The sequence below is a fragment of the Pseudovirgaria hyperparasitica genome (genome assembly GCF_010093815.1).
Source record: "Pseudovirgaria hyperparasitica strain CBS 121739 unplaced genomic scaffold EJ05scaffold_11, whole genome shotgun sequence".
NCBI lineage: Eukaryota > Fungi > Ascomycota > Dothideomycetes > Acrospermales > Acrospermaceae > Pseudovirgaria > Pseudovirgaria hyperparasitica.
The window spans coordinates 79,656-100,832 of record NW_022985559.1 but is presented as its reverse complement, the minus strand read 5'-3'; the positions used below and the strand labels follow the sequence as shown (position 1 = coordinate 100,832).

The 21,177-nt window shown below is 48.1% G+C and overlaps 7 protein-coding genes and 1 non-coding gene across 8 annotated transcripts; 4 read left to right on the top strand and 4 right to left on the bottom strand.

Moving 5' to 3' along the window:
- Positions 1 to 51: 51 nt before the first annotated feature.
- Positions 52 to 3,094, bottom strand: EJ05DRAFT_477505 (uncharacterized protein). The gene is made up of 3 exons (XM_033744263.1): positions 2,137 to 3,094; positions 1,033 to 2,086; positions 52 to 978 (listed from the first exon to the last, which is right to left on the bottom strand). Exons 1-3 carry the CDS (start codon positions 2,641 to 2,643, stop codon positions 485 to 487), a joined length of 2,055 nt encoding a protein of 684 aa, XP_033598785.1. The 5' UTR covers positions 2,644 to 3,094; the 3' UTR covers positions 52 to 484.
- A 2,507-nt stretch (positions 3,095 to 5,601) lies between these two features.
- Positions 5,602 to 5,998, bottom strand: EJ05DRAFT_441103 (uncharacterized protein; the record flags this gene model as incomplete). Its single annotated transcript, XM_033741968.1, has 3 exons — positions 5,602 to 5,664; positions 5,717 to 5,777; positions 5,844 to 5,998. 3 exons carry the CDS (start codon positions 5,996 to 5,998, stop codon positions 5,602 to 5,604), a joined length of 279 nt encoding a protein of 92 aa, XP_033598784.1.
- A 1,815-nt stretch (positions 5,999 to 7,813) lies between these two features.
- On the top strand, positions 7,814 to 7,895 carry EJ05DRAFT_t58. The gene has a single exon. It is a non-coding gene; the product is annotated as a tRNA-Arg (tRNA).
- A 1,229-nt stretch (positions 7,896 to 9,124) lies between these two features.
- EJ05DRAFT_512011 (uncharacterized protein) lies at positions 9,125 to 10,314 on the top strand. Its single transcript, XM_033748296.1, has 3 exons — positions 9,125 to 9,866; positions 9,915 to 9,998; positions 10,052 to 10,314. Exons 1-3 carry the CDS (start codon positions 9,152 to 9,154, stop codon positions 10,204 to 10,206), a joined length of 954 nt encoding a protein of 317 aa, XP_033598783.1. The 5' UTR covers positions 9,125 to 9,151; the 3' UTR covers positions 10,207 to 10,314.
- A 282-nt stretch (positions 10,315 to 10,596) lies between these two features.
- Positions 10,597 to 11,106, top strand: EJ05DRAFT_501830 (uncharacterized protein; the record flags this gene model as incomplete). Its single annotated transcript, XM_033747164.1, has 1 exon — positions 10,597 to 11,106. The coding sequence occupies one exon, from the start codon at positions 10,597 to 10,599 to the stop codon at positions 11,104 to 11,106; it is 510 nt and encodes a 169-aa protein (XP_033598782.1).
- A 2,872-nt stretch (positions 11,107 to 13,978) lies between these two features.
- On the bottom strand, positions 13,979 to 15,565 carry EJ05DRAFT_493592 (MFS general substrate transporter; the record flags this gene model as incomplete). The annotated part of the gene is made up of 1 exon (XM_033746132.1): positions 13,979 to 15,565. The coding sequence occupies one exon, from the start codon at positions 15,563 to 15,565 to the stop codon at positions 13,979 to 13,981; it is 1,587 nt and encodes a 528-aa protein (XP_033598781.1).
- Positions 15,566 to 16,366: 801 nt separating this feature from the next.
- EJ05DRAFT_517752 (cytochrome P450) lies at positions 16,367 to 18,520 on the bottom strand (the record flags this gene model as incomplete). Its single annotated transcript, XM_033748683.1, has 9 exons — positions 16,367 to 16,770; positions 16,821 to 17,097; positions 17,149 to 17,314; positions 17,397 to 17,537; positions 17,589 to 17,718; positions 17,769 to 17,865; positions 17,944 to 18,199; positions 18,245 to 18,373; positions 18,425 to 18,520. Coding segments are annotated over 9 exons (1,458 nt in total), but the record flags the coding sequence as incomplete, so codon positions are not given.
- A 949-nt stretch (positions 18,521 to 19,469) lies between these two features.
- EJ05DRAFT_487244 (uncharacterized protein) lies at positions 19,470 to 20,763 on the top strand (the record flags this gene model as incomplete). The annotated part of the gene is made up of 6 exons (XM_033745598.1): positions 19,470 to 19,677; positions 19,729 to 19,785; positions 19,832 to 19,902; positions 19,958 to 20,337; positions 20,395 to 20,490; positions 20,541 to 20,763. The coding sequence occupies 6 exons, from the start codon at positions 19,470 to 19,472 to the stop codon at positions 20,761 to 20,763; spliced, it is 1,035 nt and encodes a 344-aa protein (XP_033598779.1).
- Positions 20,764 to 21,177: the final 414 nt, after the last annotated feature.

Below are 21,177 nucleotides of genomic sequence, written 5' to 3'. Positions count from 1 at the left end.
CAATACACTAACCCATGGCACAGGGTGCAGGAAGTGGGACAGCATTACAAATGCTAAGTATTGGGTGTGATAAATCAATTTTTTGACCAAAGTCGCCGGATTGACAGGTCTGTCTGGCTGTAGTCACTCCCTGCTCAAACATCCTCTCCCAAATGTGGGTACATATGACGCTAGTCCCCTTTATCGAATAGAAAACATGCGCTCCAACACTCTACCGTCTACGAGGCTACAACAGTTGCTATGCTTCTACCTGAACAACATGAATGGTTCAAACATACCATATTACCATAAAAAATCTTATGCGACGAAAGCAGCGTTCGTGTGACAACCTCATCGCTCGTGTGTACTGTGTTTAACAAACAGATGTTAGGACGCGTAAACTCCTTTATGCTCGTGCCAGCCGATTAAGTCTTTCTGGAATCAATACTTCCCGCAGGAACCAGAAAGTCCGCCGACCCGGCAGCCCACTAGAAGAATCGCCGGATCAACCGCCTTGGCTACCATCGCTCACTGTCCTTGACTCACTTTCCAGCAATTTCACTTTCTGTCTTAATACTTCCAGTTCCTTGTCTACATCTGCCCTTTCCTTTTGTAGCGTTCGGATATAATCAATAGCTTGCTCGACAGTTGCAGCTTTCGAGCTGCTCTGAGCAGCCGCACTCCCACTGTTGGATTTGCTGTTGGCCTCAGGAGTCTCAAGTTCCTCTTCGGTGGACTTGGCGTCGTTTCCAGGCGATTTACTGTTGTTCTTCGATACGACAGGTGAGGGCAAGAGTGATTGCATTTCTAGCAGGGCCGTGTTGATACGGTTACGGCGACCCTGTTCGGCAATCTTGTGAGACGTTCGTTTCGACGTCAGGTTGGTTGAAAGAGCTTCAGGGTAGTTGACTCCCGGTACGTGTGTGCCTTCCAAGATATTCTGGTAATTTGATTTTGAGGCCAACAGGAGGGCATGCTGGTCATCTGTCATGCCCTGGGCTAGAAATGTTATTAGCACAGTGACACAGATAGCGGCAGATGTGCAGTACGTACAGCCTTCAGGAAGCAAAGGCTTGATACTTGGACTTATCTTGGGTCGTAATGCTGGGCTTACGAGTGTACTTGACGTACTGTTCCGTTTCTTGCTGGTTCTGCCCTTTGCGTCGAGTTTTCGGCCCATCCCAGGGCTGTGTGTAATGGGTGTGGTTGGAGAGGCCATGGCAGAGAGCGAGGGGCTGGGTCTACCTGAAAGTGCTGCGCCAGCAGAAGGGGTCATACGAGGGCCAAGCTTCGGGGTTTTCCTAGCCATTGCTCGAGGAGTCAAGGCACCATTATGAGAAGGATCGCGCAATACGACTGGCCTTTGAGCTGCTTCAGGTAGATTCAGATCTTCGAGAATAGGGGGGCATCCCGGAGCGGAGCGGCCGTTTGGTTGTATGTTTGGGGAGTTTTCTTCGGGAGCGTTCTGGAGGCGCATGAGCGAAGCAGGTGTAGCAGGTGCTACCCCATGATTGTGCCCGCTCATGTTGTTACCCAAAATGTTTGGCGATTGTGTTAATGATGCAGGTCTGGGGGGCGGACCCATCAATGATTCCGTCAGGGGTTCTGGAGAGATGGAAGCGTCTGAGGCTTCTTGGCTGGGATGTGGTACATCTAGCCCGTATCCAGAGGCTCGCTGTCGTCGTAAATCCCCAGCTTGTGCTGCCTCAGCTTCTTTCAACATTACTATCTCTTTCGGTGTTATATTTGACGACGGCTTCGATTTCCGTCTCGCTCGTTGAATCGGCGATTGCCTTACTTTTGACGCCGAAGTCGCCGAGCGGGGCCCATTTCTTCTATTGTTACCTGTGCTATATCTTACTTGTCTCGCAGTGTCCTGGGTTACATGATCCAACATGTCCACGTCTGTATCTATAGGTGAAGTCGCAGCTGAGCTTGCAGAAGTTCCAGGTGTGTGTTGGTTAACGTGGTGTCGTTTCCTCTGCGCCTCAAGCGCCGGCGAAGTCAGAGGGCTGAAGTATGCGCCTGGTACGGTAAAATCTTGTTGCACTCGAAAAGCGGCCTCTTGAGGTGTAACAGCTGGTGATACAAGCGGGGTAAGTGAGGCCTATATTCCCAATCAACATTACACGGTGCCATGTCGTGCCAAATACTTACAGCATCATCATTTCTGAGTTGGTAGGGAGTCTGCTTTTGGGGATCCGTATGCTGTTGATGTGCATGCTGCTGCGGCTGGTACTGCTGGACGTATCGCGCGCCTGCGTGGATCTCTAGACTGTTGGGAGTAGGCGGGATAGCTGAGTGTGAGACAAAGCGCTGTTGATCTGCTTGATATCCAAATTGTGACTGTGAATTGGTATATAAATTCATTCCTAAGCCGTACTTCATATCGTAAATACCGTCAGAGGGGTCTGGCTGTGAAATCGAGTGCTGCGCCGGGCGAAATTGCTGTACATGTTGCTGGTGCACGTTTGCTATCTGTGTCTGAGTGGAGTGCACGTCTGAACCCATATGAAGCATATGCATACCATCAGGAAGCTCATTGAGCTGCTGACTAGGCTCGCGAATAGGAGCGCCATTGCTATCGAAACTAAACTCGAGGTCGCCCAGATCGCCTAAGTCGAGAAAATTGGCAAAGTCGTGATCCGGGACTTGTTGCGCCATGGAATCGAACTCTTGATGAGAAGCAGACCATTGTGCACCCTCCTGATCATTCATAGTAGGAAAGCGTTTGGAGGGAGCAGGAGTCTGTGAACGCCCAGTGGTGATGTCGACACCAGTGTTGGGGTGAGGACGAGATTCGAACAGAAGCAGGTGGGATATTGGCCAATAGAGGGGGGAGGGAGGCGCAAGGTACTTTTTTTGCGCCCAAGCCCTTCTAAGAGCGCGGGGTTCCAAGATGTGCAGGACGTCTGCGTGGTCGTCGCATACAAGCGAGAGGCAGGGCTGAGGAGATTTCGGAGGCTTGCGAGGGTGGAGAATCTCCTGCGTCCAATGTCAAATGTTATGAAGAATCCCAAATCGATCGTGAGAGGGAAGCAAAATCGCTTGACGTAGCAGAGCGGGCAGAGTGAAAGCTGAGCAGCAGTAGATTTTAGAGAGCGCGCAAAGGATTCCAGGGCTCCAGGTGGAGCAGTAGACGGGAATAGCTCTAATTTAGGCATCAAAACACCCCCAATACTATCCGCGGTGGAACTGTGTGAAGACCGCCTACGACTGACTGTTAATTACCCACTGGCTCTTGTCTGACCCGGCGGCGCACGCTGGACTATCGCTAAGATGAGCCTCGCCTCCTTCAAATCTCTATCGTTACAGATGTTTTCAAGCTACACAAGTGATAGAGAATGCATAGCTGTTGCGAGGTTTTGTCTGCGCCAATTTATGGGATACCTTCGTGCGGTAGAAGGTTGCTTGATTGTGAGAAGCGGAGGTAGTAGGCAATGCAGTCAAATGTCTCAAACAACATAATAATTCAGATGATGTGTTCACGAGTGTGATTTACTCATAGAGTGATGCTGCTAGCCCCACGCCGTTGCTCAAGGGCGTGGGATGAGAAAGAGACGATGTTGAAAGGTTCCCTGCTCAGCTGCACACAATGGCTGACTTGCTGCCCAGCGAACCTTTTCATTCGTGGGCTCCAGTGGTTGCGTAAGTATGAATTGTGGCGCCTCTGTGCGTTCTAGGGTTAGACCTGACGAGCGACCCATGATGACCCCATCCATCTCTGTCCGATGCGGTTCAGTACTTCTGCTTGTCGTGAGGGCGACTTTGCAGCAGAAAGATGTACATTCAACAGTAATTATACAAACAGAGAAGCTCAACTCGAGTGATTGAGACGTGCGGAATGATACAAAGATAGACGCCTCACTCCCAAATATCGATCCACTGTGGTCTTTCCCAAAGTTAGACATTCAATGGGGTAGCCATGACCTTCTGGGTGGGATTGGTGACGAGATCTCGGGATCCCACTCATATGAAGCCTGGGGTGCATGCAGGCTGGACCGTTGCGATCTGGAAGCTGGCCGGCAGCCTACCGGTACAGTAAACAGAGCGAAAATCGATACAGAGATATTATCTGGCTCTCACACATATATTAATATGGAACGAAGATCTCCCAGATCCGATTATTAGTTGAGGTACCTGCATACCGCACACCTGTATATGCATAATTGCTATGCACAGAGTGATATATGTGCTATTCGTCCCTTTATCCAGTCAGCCTTCCCATCCGATGAAATGCGTTTCTGATCCTCATCCTGACATGTCCAACAGCAACGCACGCCAAATACCAAACCGCCATGATGGCACTACCTGACAGACGCCAGGTTCGAATTCGTCTGTTCTCGGCCAGCTAGATATGCCGAGGCTCTTCGTGTGTCACAACTTCACAACCTCTTCGCCGTGCTCGGAACCAAGAAACCCTCTAGAACAGAACATGGAACCGTGACCGAATACGAATACACATCTACATGATGCAACTCCTTTCTAGCCGCATCCCATCATCCCACTGATTATCCCGCTCTGCATATCGCCTGCGCAAGCTATCCGACAGATCGCTGTCCCAGTCCCCACGCAGTAGTGACTAGTGACCTAGAACTTGGAGTCCATATGCTACAGATCCCTAAGGCCCCAGCAGCATTAGCAAGGGCAGCTAACGCCCCTCGCTAAATCCATCAGGGCGTGCGCCAACTTCAGCTGCCTTTTCCATGCTCACTTCCCAGCTATTCCCACATGTCAGGATAATTACTGCTAATAACTATCAGTAGAGAGACACATCAGTGACTCTATCAGTTCTTCTAGTAAAGGCGCACCGATATCACATCTAGATAATATAACCTCGTATTGTGTGCCTCATCACACATCTCTTCGTGTGCGCGGGTGGCTGTGTCGGCGTAAGCCATGTGCAGCTGTTGCGTTTCCTCTCGTCGATTCCGTTGCTGGAATACGTAGACCGATAGGTTGTACACCAAGACGACAATGTATAAATATTTTAGTCGCTGCACCTTGTCAACAAATGGCCACCTTCGAAAACACGGGACGCAAGTATCAATTGGCACATGATCAACATAACAACATGTAATTACTCAAGCTCATTGTCTCTTCAAAAGCGCAAGACATCACAGCAGTCCATTTGAGTCGTTAAAAGACTGCAAGTGTAGAGTGCTTCATCCGGCCTTCCAGGGTGCATCCGTCGTCGTTTTCAATGTAAACAGTCCACATGCGCCGCTGTGCTAGATAGATACAGGACCAGTCACCGACAGCCATACGTTTTAGTCGTTGCCCTTGTGTTCCCAAATTACCTCGCTAACTCTCTCGTGCAAGGAAATTGCTATGATGATGGACCAGAGTTGTGGTCGATGTCGTATCGCCTACTGATAATGGCCACGCTGTCAGATCGGCAGGAAATAGTTTCGTCGTTGGGAAAATATGGATGCGTATGTTAGATACCAGAGTTGTCATGGGTGGTGGAGGTTCGGTATTAAATTTAGATGACGTTGAGGGCGTCCGAGAAGTGAAGGAAGTGGTTGGTGAAGGACGGCCGTGGTGTGAGCTTATGTGACAAAACGCGCAGATACGGTAGAGGTATATCGTGTGGATGAGGAAGAGGTATCGTGTGTAGAATTACATGACAATACAGCAACCGCTAGACTGTTGCGGAGCATACGGGTCTTCTTTCTTATCGACCTGGGATTGAATTAGACTTCACCCACGAAGCTGATCATCGCGACGTGCTCACCGTTCCCCATCGTGAAGGTACCATGAAGTCTTTGGGTTCTTTGTCGGTAAATGCAATCAAACTGTACGTAAACAGTGTCAGCAACGAAAACGGATACGCGATAGCTCTCGTCAAGGTGATGTCTTACTCGATCGCAGCTTCTGAGACAGGTATTCTCCTTCTCTCCAGGTCCTCCTTGAGTCTTGTGTTGAGCTCCGTCAACCGACGTAGCTTTAACTCTGCCATGCTTTGCTTCTTACTCTTGCCGGTGTCGCCTGTTCGAATCTCGTACGGGGTTGACATCATCTTGCTAGAACAACTTCGAGGTTCGGTCGAGGACAGCTCAGACTAGGATTAAGCCGTTATACACAGCAGTGCAATACCCAGAGGGTCTGTTGGCGCGCGATAGACGTGGGCTAGAGGAGTCGGTGTGATGGAGAGAGACGGTTGGAAGGTGGAATGCCAATGCCGGGGAGCTGGCCAAATTCTTGTCCGCCAGCGAGCCAATATGTGTGCACACAGCTGCCTGTAGATGGATTGGAGATTGCGGAAATGGTCGCTGACTGCGTAGTTGAGGTCGAGTGAGCTTGTAGATGGAGTTGAAGCTCTGCGGGTGTGTGGGTGTGTCTGGCTTGGAGGTTGGCTCGCAATAAGGGGAGGCAGCCGCCAACGCCTCGCTCCAAGGTAAGGTTGGGAGGAAATTAGCCCAAATCACGCTAAACCTTAATCGCTTGGACTGGGCAGGAATGATACAACAGGACGGTTATCGGCCCATTAGGTTCTGTTCTGAGTTCGTATCCAACAATCGACTCAGTTATTATCCTTGATAGACACATCAGGCTGTGTTTTATCTCTCTAATTAGTGTATATCACGATGTATCTCTCCTGAATGCCCCTCATTTGACGATCCATAAGGCACACACGCATAGTTCCCATATGCCAGGGGACAGTACGCGTTTGTAGTTTGGGTATGTACAGGTGCGTACGTAGTGTAGGACTAACACTACAGTACTGAGTTATTTGCTTCTCGGATGTTATCTGCTCTAAGTGTAAGCTTTACTCACAGTCTCGAGACCGAACTATGGTTGTCATGATGTTGGACAATGCACAAAGACGAAAGACGGCCTCCCCACTGAGTTTAGCTTCCTCGAGATACTGTATAGGACTCATTTGCCAAGTATGCGTATGTTGATCGTGTGGTCTGGACCTTGCCTGGAATCCCGTACACCAATGCGATTAAAAGTGACTTTCCCCACAGTGAGGCCCCAAACGTCTGTACACATGCTCCTACCGCGCGATCCAACGCACAAGTAAATCACCTACCAGACACGCCCCCCGCGTGAGACACTGACATATCTGCATTGTTTGAACCAGACTTCGGAAGTTCGACTGAACCAACCCCCGCGATGGCATGGGCTTGCATCGGAGCCACCACCGCGATGGGCTGTTCTCCGCCACTAGCCCGGCATTCAAAGTCAAGGCTTAGAAAATCTACGGGACGTTGTAGTGAGCTTTTCGCCCGGTTGAAAGCTTCCATCGCGTCTCAATATGAAGTGCGAGTCTTGGTTTCCATTATGACTGAGACTTAGCTCTTTGATGCCTCGCTGGTATTTCTCTAGATACAGTTATCTATACCTTTTGTATATCATCATAATGGAATCATAGTCGAAGGTTTTTGTTGCTTCAAAGGCAACATCTTCACCCATGCGCAGTTTGTGTTGGAATGTCACTACACTATGGACACGCTGCACTGTCAATTCCAGTTTCCCTTCTAGGATGGTCAAACTATTGCCCTGTACCTATATACGTACACTTTTGCTAGGTCGAAAGTAGGCAGACTTTCAACATGACGTGGAAAACCCTATCCACACAAATACCATTGTGCTAGCATCTTCATCACCGATGCCTACAATCAATCTATGAGATAAAGGAGACCAGTGCGATATCGTATGCAAACATTCCCTAGATAATAGCAGCGCGAAAAGATGGGTCAGCTTGCAAACCCGCAATGTCATGATTGCGCTGTCACTCTTTCTTCGCTCTGATAGCCTAGAACGCTCAACAAGGGCACAATGAAAAGAGAATATAAATGTTTTGAATTAGATACTAATATCAAATGGGGGTATGGCTCAATGGCAGAGTGCTTGACTACGATCATTTCGACATCAAGAGGTTCTGGGTTCGACCCCCAGTACCCCCTTGCTTTAACTTTTTCTTTTTTCCTAAACTTTGTGAACTCCCTTCTCGTACTTTTTGTTAAGAACTTTCCGAACCCCCTTGGCTTTTGCCTTTTTTTTTTCCTTTTTAGAACCCCCTACGTTCCGCCTTTTAGCTTGACACGCCATTCTACGCTCTACGAATTATGTATTACCATAGCGCTTTTGCTTAACTAATATTAATTATGCTACGCTACTAATTGTACGAATAAGTATTAAATAAATCAAATGGTAGGTGCGGCGCTTCAGCGTGAGTTTCGATGTTGAGGCAATTTTGACCCTAGTTGAAGTGCGCGTATTTATGTTGGGAGCATAGATCCTCGGACATAATCCTAAACGATATAAAGTAAACGCGGCTTACATATTTGACAGATGCGTTGTTTTGAGTACACCATCAAGAGTAGACATGCCATATATGATTATTCCTTTGCAGGTCCCAACGAGCTGTTGTGATGGTTCCCTATCGAAGATGCCCTTAGAGCGCCGCTGCTCTTCGACTCGCCCGCCCCTCTTCTCCGCTTCTTACAGGTATATAAGATATGGCAGGCCCCTGAGCGAGACACGTGTCTATGACTTCGACCTAAGCACGATATGGGAGGTGTTCGGTAAGATGCTAGGTTTCGAGTCTAAACTGCTTACACCAGCGCGACAATAAATTTCATCTTTGCAAAGCCTTTGCGACTCTAATTAACATAAGCGGGTGCCGCTTGGAGACCAGCGCATTGAAACCGAACGAGGCATGGTTGCAATTCTACAACTCTCTCGTACGACAACCCGGTCTCGAGCACTTCTACAGGCATCGACATACTTGCGGGATTTGGGATTTATCAATGCTCAAAGATAAGGGTGGGACACGCGTGGGAGATGTGCTTACAGTTGAGCTAAAAATGTTACAGACGGATAAATCGCCACTTAATCCACATCCCATTCTCACATGGGCCTCCAGAGGTGACATTTCGTGTTCCGCTACAGGGAAGAGACCCAAGACTACATAGCCCCACAGCGTTAAAATAAAATGGATCAAAGAATACGGATACCCGTTCAAAGGATTACTGGAACATCCTTTCCCCTGTGCTTCCTTGCGATCATCGTCTTATATCGAGTACTATATATAAATTAAAAGGATTCATAGTCTAAGATTTATTGATCCACGGGCCCATAGTGGAATATATAAACAGGTGTTATAGTATAGAGTCGATACCTTTGCCCAGATTCCAAGTTAGGTTCGAGTATACATAATATGGTTTCTTTAACATTACTAACAATGCTTACTTCTCTTTTTCCTCTCCCCTCATTTGCTATAGTATACTACCATGTCCACCCCACATGTACCGAAAAGCCAGCTATGACTGAAGCTATCAAGGAAGCAATACACATGGCAAGGCGAGTTTACGATCGCATGTGGGCCAACGATGCCGACATTCAAAAACTCCTATCCCGTATCTTTAAAATTGAACACAAGTCAGGAGCTGCGTGGAACGAAGTTTTAAGTGTTATGGGCGGCATTGGTTCCGCACAGCCCAAAGACGTAAGAGAGGCCAACACGCATATTTATTGTGACGGAGATCAACGCTGGCAATTTCTTGAGAATGAATGGTTTGATATGTCACCCGAGACCAGTATCATGCTCTACGGATCTCGTGTACCCCAATTCTGGATGAAGAATACGCCGAGATGCAGACCAGAATACAGAGGAGACAACTATGCTGTCACGTACATCTCTCAAGGACAAATAGGGCCACTGACTCACCCTAAGGATAATTCCATAACTATATGCGCGCCTTATTGTGATGCAGAATATACGACGATCGAGAAGTCGGTAAACGATCTTTGGTTAGATACGCCGCTTTCAGACACGACGAAGAATTCGACTAGGACGAAGAAACTCCTTGGGCCGAATGGACTTGCCAGCATAACACTACTACATGAGTTTACACATCTTGTAGATTTTGATAGTAGGTCTCATGAATCCGAGGTAAATTTTCGTCTAATAGATAAGTTAGAAATCGATCATGTTCCTGCATACCATTGGAATAATGTTATAGAGAAGTCAGCGGAGAACGCGTTGATAAATGCAGATAACTATGGTATGTGCTACATGCATGTTTTTACAAGTGAAGATCATTGACGCATCGCGCAGCCTATCTTGGCCTGCTGGTACTCTTAGGAGACTATAGGATCAAGCTTGATGATGATGAAACGAGATCCTATGCAGGCTACCTAGTCAAAACCGAGGAAACATACGTGAAACATAATTCTAAGGAGTGGCCATTAGGCAACAGTACCTCCAAGTAGTCCTTAAGATTGTAGATAAAAAGTAGGTACTTTATTTAATTAGCTATGGGAGTGGTTAGAGTCATCATATTCGGTGTGGTTTACGCGAGCGATCGGGGTCTACTTGGAGGCACTGTTGCGGGTTCCAACTGGAAACACCCGATTGGGCAGTTACGGGCGAATCCATCAAGCCTGACAGGGAATCCATCAGCTTGGCCAGCCAATCCATATCATTCAGTCGCTGCTCTGATTGGCTTGTCACTGGAATGCATTGCTCAATCTACGATCTCTTTCTTAACCATCATAGTATACAAGAGCCTATTCCCTGTCCCCTGATTCTCTGCCCTCAAAATCCCAATTTCATTGGCATCGAAACAGTTGACCTGTCCGTCCTTCTCATACAGTTTCACCATGTCATTGCTCCAACTAGACACCGCCAGTGCTACTACTGCCACTTGCTCCCCCATTTCTTCGCCCCTCACACCCTCCACATCTTCAGATAACATTACGCCCCGGAGCTATTTTCACACGCATCGACGCTCCGCTTCATACTTCTACGGTCTGGAACCTCCAATACCTGCGGATACACCAGTGGACTTTCAAATAAAACACTCTTCGCCGTTTCCACATACTCCTGTCACCACATCCCGTCCCTTTCTACGAAAAGACCATAGCATGGATGTCTCCAAAGTCCTGCAGCTGCAAACCGCAGCTGCATACCAACCGAACACATCAAACTCCGGTGCTTCGACCTCCTCTAAGACCTCTTTGAACCCTGTTCACACTCAACCCACTATACCTATTAGATGCTCAAGATGCCATCAGCAATCAATCTTCAGCTCCACACGCGGCATGATCAATTACGGCTCGAATCTATACTACTGTATACGATGTGCCGACATCGTCGGATACGGCGGATGAGGAGATATATCTACAAACTGGACAAGAGCGCAACACAATCAACATACAACACAGGATTCCCATCCTGATACAAGCACATGTACCGCTTGCTAGTCTGCCTAGCAGTGACCATACACGTCATGCAGCGGTATCAGCCGTGTGCATGGACTGATTTGTCTTATTGAGGTGGTATCAACGACCGAGGACAAGAGAGTTGCCCTGTAGAGGTTATTGCAAAGGCGAAGCACAAGTCTTACAATGTGACATCTGGTCTTCACACTCGTAATTGCCCCTCGGGCAAGAGCTGGGCGAAAACTTAAACTTTTGGAACGGTCAAGTTTCCCGTATGCGCATTGGGCGCGCTTATACTGCTGGAGCAGCTGAATTGATACCCTATATAATGACTATATGACAATGGTTTCTGAACTGCTCAGAAGAAAAAAAGTTACGCCACATCGCTTTGCACTCTTGATGCTTACTGCATTTTACCGGGCTGCCATCTGAAAGACTACCAGTAAGTATAACTTGAGGTTCTATTCACACGGCTGTGCTTTAACGTCATACTATCATCATCTCGACGCTTTGGAAGCGACATCAACACGTTGTAGTATACCATGCCGATACCAATGCTACAGCTACAGCGCACGTTCTATCACCAACTTGCCCAGCGAACCATCGACGATCTACTGACCTCACTCTTGGAAGGCTTGCCGACCTTCATCTGCAGATCTCTCGATCTGCGGCTGAGCTAGTCTTTATAGGTCGTACTAGTCTTGTACTTTAGTAGCAAGCTCAAGCTGTTAGCCCCGCTTACATCGGGTCGTGGAACAGCGATTCGACATCAGTGTCAACTGTCAAGTGGGCACCGTCGGCCATAGAGCTGCAGCAGAAGCGGCGGACAAGACTGTCATCAGTGAGACCCGGGGCTTGATGTCGAGACCGATTCTTACGGCACATTACGATGATGGTGATTCAAGCTTCACAACGTAGTCAATCAATATAGTATAGAACAGAACGTGCCCTATTCGGATAGATCGTCAACCAGATCCAGCATGCACGCATGCCCCGTCATCACCCATCGCTAGATGATCGCTTCCTGCATATAAACACACATATATCAGCTTACAAAGTCCGACTCCTACAATCCCAGCCCATTGACATCGAAAACACAGAATCTCGATGATCTACTAGTCGGGTAGTGACAAGTGATATGCAGAGATCGTCGCTGCGGGCTTGTCAACCCATGGATATCTCCACTATTTATACCAACAGGGCCAACCACCGGCTTGGTAATGTATCCCAGCAGCGTGGACGTGGCGATGTGACGATACATACGAAGTAACGAGCATCCTCGGGTCTGCTGTCGCGTCGGATCTGGGGCTGTCTTAGTGTGTTTGCTTCGCATGCTGACAACACTCTTGTTGCTTTTCCATCGACGATTGCACAAACTTCTGAGGATACGCGGCAACGCGGGTGTCGCACTATGGATGCTCGCGTCATCAACCGAATCCAACATAGGTCTCCTGCTGTGGTCATACGCAGAGATCTGACGATGTGATGATTACCACTAGGATCCGTGTCGTGCGTGCCGCGTGGCATTCGCCTTGTCTTGCTTTGTCAGTCGATATGGATGATCAGCACGCACGTATCCACAGTGAGGCTTGCCAAGCTGGAAGCTAGACTCATCCATGGGAACCCGATAGACTGATAGTTGAAGATACGATAATTATGGGAAAGTAGCCACAGCATCTGCTTGAAAACCCAGAGTTTCCAACTGTCATAGGTGCAGCAACATGGGATTCGGATGGATGTTTCGAGGCGCTTGAGCTCCTTAAGTCGAGCTTAGCTGCCCGCTATGTCGTCTGCCTTATCTATCAACGCTCTGGCCCTTCTATCTTCTAAGTACCTTACCTTCTACACACTCGCGCGTGCCTTGAAAACGCTTCTGGGACACCTCCGGTCCACACTGTCCACACGCAACTTGAGTCAGGCCAAGGTACGAAGCCGTGAATTGTATGGCGGATCGCCATGCGTGTCGAACTCACCAGGTCTCAGTCTCACTTGAGTATGCATTAAAGCAGTAGTGGGTTGAAGCTCTCCATGAAATTTTTGTCCCACAGCTATCATACTAGCACTAGAGTGATCTCACATCAGAATATGCTCGTCCCAGTCTCCGTTCCTGGTAGCTTGCTACTCTTGCATGCATCTACAGATGCCATCAGGCGGGAACCCAAAATGGTCATGCTCTGCTCACGATGATGCTCTGTGAGAGCCTTTTCGGCTCACAAAGCAACGCATTTGTTTCATATTGGATATCATCTCGCGGGGCTTTTGCGATTCTTCCACGTGGCAGTAGGCTCGCATTTGAGATCATGAGCTGAAACATAAGCATTTGCAGCCATGATGACGGGACACAGACTTGCAAGACGATGATGTGGCCCTGGAAACAGAGACCGCCGGTATAATGGATGCCCTAGACAAGGAGGAGGGGCTGAGAACACGTGTGAATGATGCGAGGGCTGGTGTCAAGCTGTGTGTAGAGTGTATGGATATTGGAGGTCGTGCTTATTGGGAGAAAGATCGAACTGTGGAATATTGCAAGGACTTGGTAGGGAAGAGAAGAGATACAGAGGTGCAAGAATTTATTAACGGTATGGTGTGTCCGCATCGGATGGCGCAAGTGCGTCAAACCTCAAAAGGCACTGGATGTCTCTACGAGTTTACGTTACAAATGGAGCTGAGAAGGTACTTAAAGTGACTGTTCAAGATATGTTTGTAGATGCTTACACAAAATAGCACATACCAGGTGAGCCTGTACACGGACGACAAGTGTTGTTATCGGCCATCCGTCCAGTCGAACTCCATCTTGGGCATTTTTTGTGTTGGCCGACTCTTAGTCTGCCGTATCTGATGACGTTGTTGGTTCAGATTCTGTCCGTAGTTCAAGCTGTCTCTCTATCGGAACACACACGAAACCCAGAAGTGCCATCGACATTATGACCAACCAGACAACGCGAAGAGCTTTAACGTAAACCTCCTGCACTTGACCCTGAATCGCGCCGTCCAGCGCTCTGATTCCAGCGTTCGGATCACTAGTTGCTCCGAAAGAGTACGCCGCACCTCCCTTGAGCAGAGTTCTGATGTTGTCAGCACTGATCAGCCCGATATTTGCGTCGAATTGTCCATTAAATACGACCCCTGAGAGGGTGACCCCCCATACGAGACCGAATGCTCTGATGAACGAGTACATTGCTGTTGCAACAGCGACATCCTTTTCTGGAAGGGCAGCTAAGGTACTCGGCAGTGTTGCTGTGAAGATAAAGGCTATACCAGCAGATGGAAGTAACTGAAGCCCTACCCAGTATCCAGTTGACGAACTCTGGGTCAGCGTAGAGAAGAGGCCCATCCCGATAGCCAGCAGTCCGAATCCAGCATAGTGGAGAGGAACATAGTATCCCCATTTCGAGAGACACCAGCCAGCGAACCCTGCAAAAACAATGAAGGACAGTGCGAAAGGCAGGAAGTATACGCCCGAGTCGAGTGGTGAGGCAAGTCTGACTGCCTGGAAATACAACGGCAAAAAGTACGCGATTGCTTGAAAGACAACGGAGCTGAAAAATACCATCAAGAATCCAGCGACAGAGGTACGGGTAAGAAAGAGTCGGGGCGGCGCGCTCGGGATACCACAGAACCGGCTTGCTTCAAAGACGTGGAATGCTATCCAGCCACATGTACCTAGCACGAGTGGCAAAATGACTCGCCACGATGACCACGGGTGTTGGATACCACCAGTAATGAGGCCGTAGAACAAAGCAATCATCGAGACGACGAATAGCGACATCCCGAAAAAGTCCACTTGTCGAAGTGTGATGTGTCGTGGCCTGTGTTCTTCGATGTTCATCAATAACAGAGTCCCGAGGAATCCAACACCGCAAATGGGGAGATTCATATAAAAGATCCAGCGCCAGCTTGACTCTGCCAGGGCACCGCCGATAGATGGACCGATGGTAGATCCTATCCCTGCAGTAGACAGAACAGCGCTTAGGTATGGTCCTCGATACCTTGGCGGTACGATGTCACAGATGATGATATCCGAGAGGACAAATAGGCCTGCTGTGCCCAAGCCCTGAACCGTACGACCAGCAATGAGCATCGCTGCACTACCGGCGCCTCCTGAAATGCCACTTCCGAGGGCAAAGCAAGTAATACACACCAAGAACGGATATCGACGCCCGAAAATGTCGGCGATCTGACCAAAGATAGGTTGTGGTGCTGTTGAGGCGAAGAGAAAGCTATGTGCAACCCATACATAGAGCTGTTCCTCTCCGCCGATTTGCCGAATAATGGTTAGGAGGGAGGTGGTTATAATGGTACTGTCCAGCGCTCCAAGGAAGGAGAATATACAGAGCACTGCAAATATGCATCGAATGCGCCAAGTGTGTTGAAACGTGGGTTGAGACTCGCTAGTATCCAGCCCCATGAGCTTGGAACTTGTCTCGATATCCAGAGGTAGAGGCTTCTCTGATGAGTTCTCATGGGGAGAAGATAGTGGACTGGTAGATTGATTCTCAGATCCAGGAGGCTTTATGACCTCGCTGGATTCTGAAGCCATGGTGCGCTATTGCCGTGTCGAAAATGAGTATCTCTAAGTTTTGGGGTTCTGGAGGCAACTATGGGGAGTGAGAATAGAAGCTGGGAAGCATTGCATGTACAGGAGTGGTGGGTAGTCGAAGTGATTCTAGCAAGAGTTTTGTTGCTATGCCGTATTTACAGGGCAAGTTCACGGTATAAATTTTAGTGGTGTGTCTGTTTGGACTAATATGGCAACCAACACCATACTAACGGCGTAGTCCCAGTCTGGTCACAAGGCTATGCAACTGGACAGCAACTTAATGTCAGCCTTAGACGGATGATGCCAGTGCCGCATTGTAGAACAGGACGAATAAGCAATATTGCTACGCCTGGTTCATTCTTGGCGTCACGGCACGCCTGTGAACTTCCGGAATAGGTTTCAGATCTTTTTCCTAAAACGTGCGGGTATCGCCCTTCGTAGAGCATTTTCATCAGAGCTCGGACAAAGGTATGGTGTTTACCCCACATCACAAAGACTGGCAATACCTGCATAGCCAGATGTCTTGGCCGTCTCAATACTGTCTTGCAGCAGCTCCAACTTCTTTTCACTGGAGTGGCCAATAACAACAACTAGAGAAGCTGGATGCAACAGATGCAACAAAGCAAACTGTAAGATTATGAGGCGAGCTTGGCCAAATCCGAGAATTCTCTAAAAATACAATCCACACAGGGAGTTTCATTATTCACCGATCGCTGACGTGTCTCCGGGCGCAGGCCGGATCAACAAAATGAGGTCAAAACGATTGGTGAGTCTTGAGAACCCCTGTTGACCGTTGGGCCCAAAAGGAGAAAAGGCACGGCGGTTCACAAGATGTCAGATCCCTGTCCAAATGATAAGGAGCGAGCAGCCGGATGCTCGAGGCTACTGAGAGTTACACTATCCATGCCTAATGCGCCCTCTGCTTCAATGTGATACATGGAGTCGTTGGGATATAAACAGTCCGCCAAGAGAAGTTGCGGTTCTGATTCACATTTTCCATCGTGCAGTCGTAGTCAGTTATGATCAGTCCGAGAATCTGCTTCATCATTGCACTCGCATAGAAACGTCCTGGACTTCAGAAATTGTTAGTAAAGTGAAATCGGTGAGGAGAATTAGCTCATACCATGCCATTTTGCCCGTGCCCCATGTCTGCCATTCACGAATGTCGGTGATTGGAAGTGGTCTCTCTGCTTGTATACTTCCATATACATGACGATCTTTCAAAGAATCGAGTATTTCGGAACTCACATGACGGAAGCCGTTGAATTCGTTGGGTTGGGCCCACTTGGCCGAGTCCTTGAGCATTGGTGTCAACGGTGTGCATACCCATTCACCAGCATTCACCTGATGACCGCCGGAGAAAGTGAATGGCTTCAAGGCTAGTCGTCGAGTTCCAACTACTGTCGTTAGCCAACTGAGCATATTGTGATCTACGGCAGACGTCTGACCACAATCCAAAGGATTCATCCTCTGAGACTCTTTAATAAAGCTCTCCAGCAGAGGTAGTCCCTCTCCTGTTGCTTCAAAAGCCTTGAAGGCAGCACTTTCGAGCTCCATCCGGAGAGGTGTTACATACTCTGAATGCAAACAGAGGTCTTGTATGACGTAATTAAGAGTCTGTTTGGTTGAATCAGTGACTTCCATAATACGAGAATAACTGAAGAACTCAAGAGATGCTGAGTCATGCGTGGGAACTTACTGAAGTGACACTGTGCATTGCTCCAAACCATAATGCAATCATCTCATGGGTTACTCGCTCTGCTGACCATGGGTCGACTTTATCTGCTGACCATGGCCGTAGCTTATGGGTTTGCTCGATCACCCACTGCAGACAGTCCCTCTGTGTGGCTGTATGTTAGAGACTGAATTGTGTAAATACCTGAATACTCACATGTTCAGGCCCCTTGATACCTCTGGATGCCTGCTCTCGCTCGTCGAGGCGTATCTGAGCCAGAGCTCGGACTTTGTCGAACATTACTTTCTGCGATGGACACATCCATCCCACCAAAGTACCGATCATACTGAGGAGATGTATCAGTTCTATGAAGGTAGGGGGGAAAGTCGCACTAACGGTTGTAAAAATTCTGGCAGTAGATTAAGCGGTTCGGCAATGTAAATGACCCTGAAGATGAAATCGAGGGCAGCGTCCATGAACTCTGTATCGTTGACTACTTGGGTGAGCTTGCATTAGTCCATAATACCCCTTGAATCTAGATCATGAAGAATATCTTGGGTCAACTACGCACCAAGATCGTCAGAAAAAAAGGCCAGCGAATGAGTGCTTGCCACAAGGGTATGAAAAACATGGCTAATAGATGGTCGTCCTTGGCTCTCCTCTACCATGTTCCTGAGAAGGATTTCGTTCCGAACGCGTGTTTTCGGTAAGATCCTACCAAGATCATGTCTCAGGAAAGCTCGCAATGTTCTAGTCAAAGGAGCTCCATCAAGGCCTTTCTTATCAGGCCAGTTGAAACTATGCATGGTATATTTGGGTTGTAACATCTACACTAAGTCAGCCGCTTGCCATCAGCATAAGAAATGACCTACGATTTTGGCTGCTGCCTGTAACGAAAGAACATCCTTTGGTGCATTATCAAGATCCTTGATATGCTGCTTCGTAGACACGAGGGTATGGCGTCGGCCTGGAGCATCGAGTATAAACGGTTTCCCGTGGGCCTTTCAGATATTAGCTACTTCATTTCTTCTATATCATGGAGGTCTTCTAACCGCATCATATGATGCCTGAATAAGGGAAGGGCCTTTCCAGTAGAAACTCCATTTCTCAACTGAACGTCTCAAACTTAGATAAGGATAGTGTATGACGTATCGCTGGTAGACACTGTCAGTAAATGACCACTACATGCTGCTCCTGGAACAGACCAGACCATGCTTCCGGACTGATGTAGATAGTATAGGAAGTAAGATGACAAGACTGATGTACACTAGTAAGGGCCATGCTTCATCTCCAGCCCTAAATAACACAACATCGGCAAGAACCATGGTAGTCAATAGACTCAAGACCTCACCGATTGAATTGAGAAGAGGTACTATTGTAGAAAGATTGTAGTTATGAATATCTTGTGGATTGTGAATGGTGGAACTGGCTCACTGTTGTTATTCAGTGGTCTTCGATTCTGATATATAACATCACTCGGATGTATTATCTGAAAGTAAGGACAATCATTTCTAAAACGAGCAGTTATGCTGGTCGCCTCCTACTTGCTCTACAGTTTTCTCCAGAAACCCCTGTAAGCTGTAACCTGTCCTAAGACACGGCGTATATCAAGGCGCAATCAACTCATGTCTCACACAAGGAGAGGTTGACCAAGTTTGAGAACTGCTGCTAGTCATGTCTTTGATGCCTTTAAATCTGCAATCATCCTGGTATTCCAACCGCAGACTCAAAATATTCAGCCATGCCCCCAGTTATGCACAGGTCTGCATGCAAGAGACGGCAGCTAGGATACCCAGACTCCACTGGAGAACTGCCTAAGGAGCAACACAAACTAGACTCAGATCGAACGAAGCCAGTGAAACGAGCAAAAATGCTCCAGGGAGCAGTGCCCTCGCCCCCATTCCTACTCTGGGGGACCATTTGTGACATACATGCATGCATGTTCATAACAAGGGAGCACTGATGAGCCAGGCGCTTCTATTTTCAGCTTTCGCAGCCTGATTAAGATCAACTACATCGCCACAGGTTCTTCCAGACCCACAGTAACTTTCACCACTAGAACTCAGCTTCAGAGTGAGGTTCTTCACGACATCGAAAATGAACGCAGCTCCACAAGGCGTTGATCCATCTCTCATTCCCATGTCGACAAACCCTAGCGGTGCCCCGTCGAACTTTATCAATCCGCCTTCTCTGAAGGACTCCCAATTCGCTGGAGGGCTCACTCTGATAATCTTGAGCACTGTTTTCCTCATCTTTCGAGCCTATACGAACCTACGTCTGACTAGGCGATTGTTCATTGATGACTGTAAGAATATGACGAGAAGCTATTACAGCTATACTGACTGTTATTTCATAGACCTCTGCTTCTTAGCTCATGCCGGGGGCATTGTTTACTTTGCTTCCCAGAGAAAGAGTGAGTGAGCCTCGAATTTATATACACTATTGTTAACATGTCAAAGTGTGCGAAGCTGGCATTGGCAGGCACTCCTGGGATACGTCCGTTGCCATGTTGACAGACCAAGTTATGCAGGTAAAACCATAGGAAACTCACTGAATCTACAAGAATCGTAGTTAATGGCAGCTAGAATCAAATTCTCAGTCAAATGATCATCGCGCCAACTCTTTGGGCTGCGAAATCTGCGATCCTCGCTCTTTATCTCCGCATCTTTGGGAAGGTAAAGTGGCTCAGAATCTCCTCCTACATCTGGATTTTCCTCATGGCTATCATTTTTGGGCTCAATATTGTCATCAGTGGCGTCTTTTGTGTCCCACGATCTGGAGAGGCGTGGGCAGACGTCACGTTCAAGCGATGTTCTGACTCCGCTTGGATAAGTCTTATCGTGGGAGTCTTTGCCGTGATTGCGGATCTGGTGATACTTCTGCTACCTTTCCCGATCATCATGCATCTTCGACTGAGCACCTCGAAGAAGATTCATCTAGGGATTGTATTTTCTACTGGTGTCATGTAGGTTCAGTACGGCATCTTCCAATGCTTCAAACTCAGCTGATCGCCCTTTCACAGCCTCGTAGCATTGAGTGTCGTATCGCTCGCCCTGAGGGTCATCATTTACGAGGGGAAGGACCCTTTCTGGTACGGGATCCTTCTTGGAATTATATCGTGAGTTCCATTACCTCTAGTCATCTTCGCCATCTGACATACAGTGCCAGAACCGCCGAAGTTTCGGGGACTGTCATCGTCAGCTGCGCGCCAGCTGTGTCCGCATACTGGTTCAAGATCTTCACCAAATCCACAGTCTTTTCTCTTCTACAGAAGAGTATGATTTGGACATCTCCGAGCTCGACGTCAGTTGCCACTGAATCTACACGCGGAAGACCCAGTACTTCTGGATCAGCTGCCAAGCCAGCAAAGTCACATGTTGTTGAGTTTTGAGCTCAATACTTCGTTATCCGCACATGATCGGGAGCGGAAATGGGCGGTTGGAATATCGTTGGCCTAACCAGAGTCAAGTGACCAAAATGTTGGAACCCTGGGTAGCCTTTGTGTACTCTTACCTTGTGGAGGATTTCTTGACACGTTATCATTATCGTTGCGATTGGAATTTCCGGAATAGCTTCAGACTTTTGACGGATGATCTTGATGAGCTTGCCTTAGTTCGAATAAAAGTACGCATTCCGTAAACCAACCAGAGACTACAATTGGTGTTGCGCGCGAGCGAGTATAATCGGCCTTCTCAGGCTAGGTCCTGATAGTGCCGATTTTTGGACTATGTCTTGCTCTTCGTCAGACCGTGTCTTGCCGACCACAAGATTGACTGTCCTAGCGATGAAGTATGACATGATAGAT

What these genes read in the sequence shown, in the direction of transcription:
- EJ05DRAFT_477505 (XM_033744263.1), bottom strand. Translation starts at nt 2,643, where the DNA reads ATGGCGCAACAAGTCCCGGATCACGACTTTGCCAATTTTCTCGACTTA. An exon ending in AACTCAGAAATGATGATGCT is followed by an intron (nt 2,087 to 2,136) that starts GTAAGTATTTGG and finishes TTGGGAATATAG; the next exon opens with GCCTCACTTACCCCGCTTGT. An exon ending in GCCTTTGCTTCCTGAAGGCT is followed by an intron (nt 979 to 1,032) that starts GTACGTACTGCA and finishes TAACATTTCTAG; the next exon opens with CCCAGGGCATGACAGATGAC.
- EJ05DRAFT_512011 (XM_033748296.1), top strand. Translation starts at nt 9,152, where the DNA reads ATGGTTTCTTTAACATTACTAACAATGCTTACTTCTCTTTTTCCTCTC. An exon ending in ACATCTTGTAGATTTTGATA is followed by an intron (nt 9,867 to 9,914) that starts GTAGGTCTCATG and finishes TAGATAAGTTAG; the next exon opens with AAATCGATCATGTTCCTGCA. An exon ending in GATAAATGCAGATAACTATG is followed by an intron (nt 9,999 to 10,051) that starts GTATGTGCTACA and finishes CGCATCGCGCAG; the next exon opens with CCTATCTTGGCCTGCTGGTA.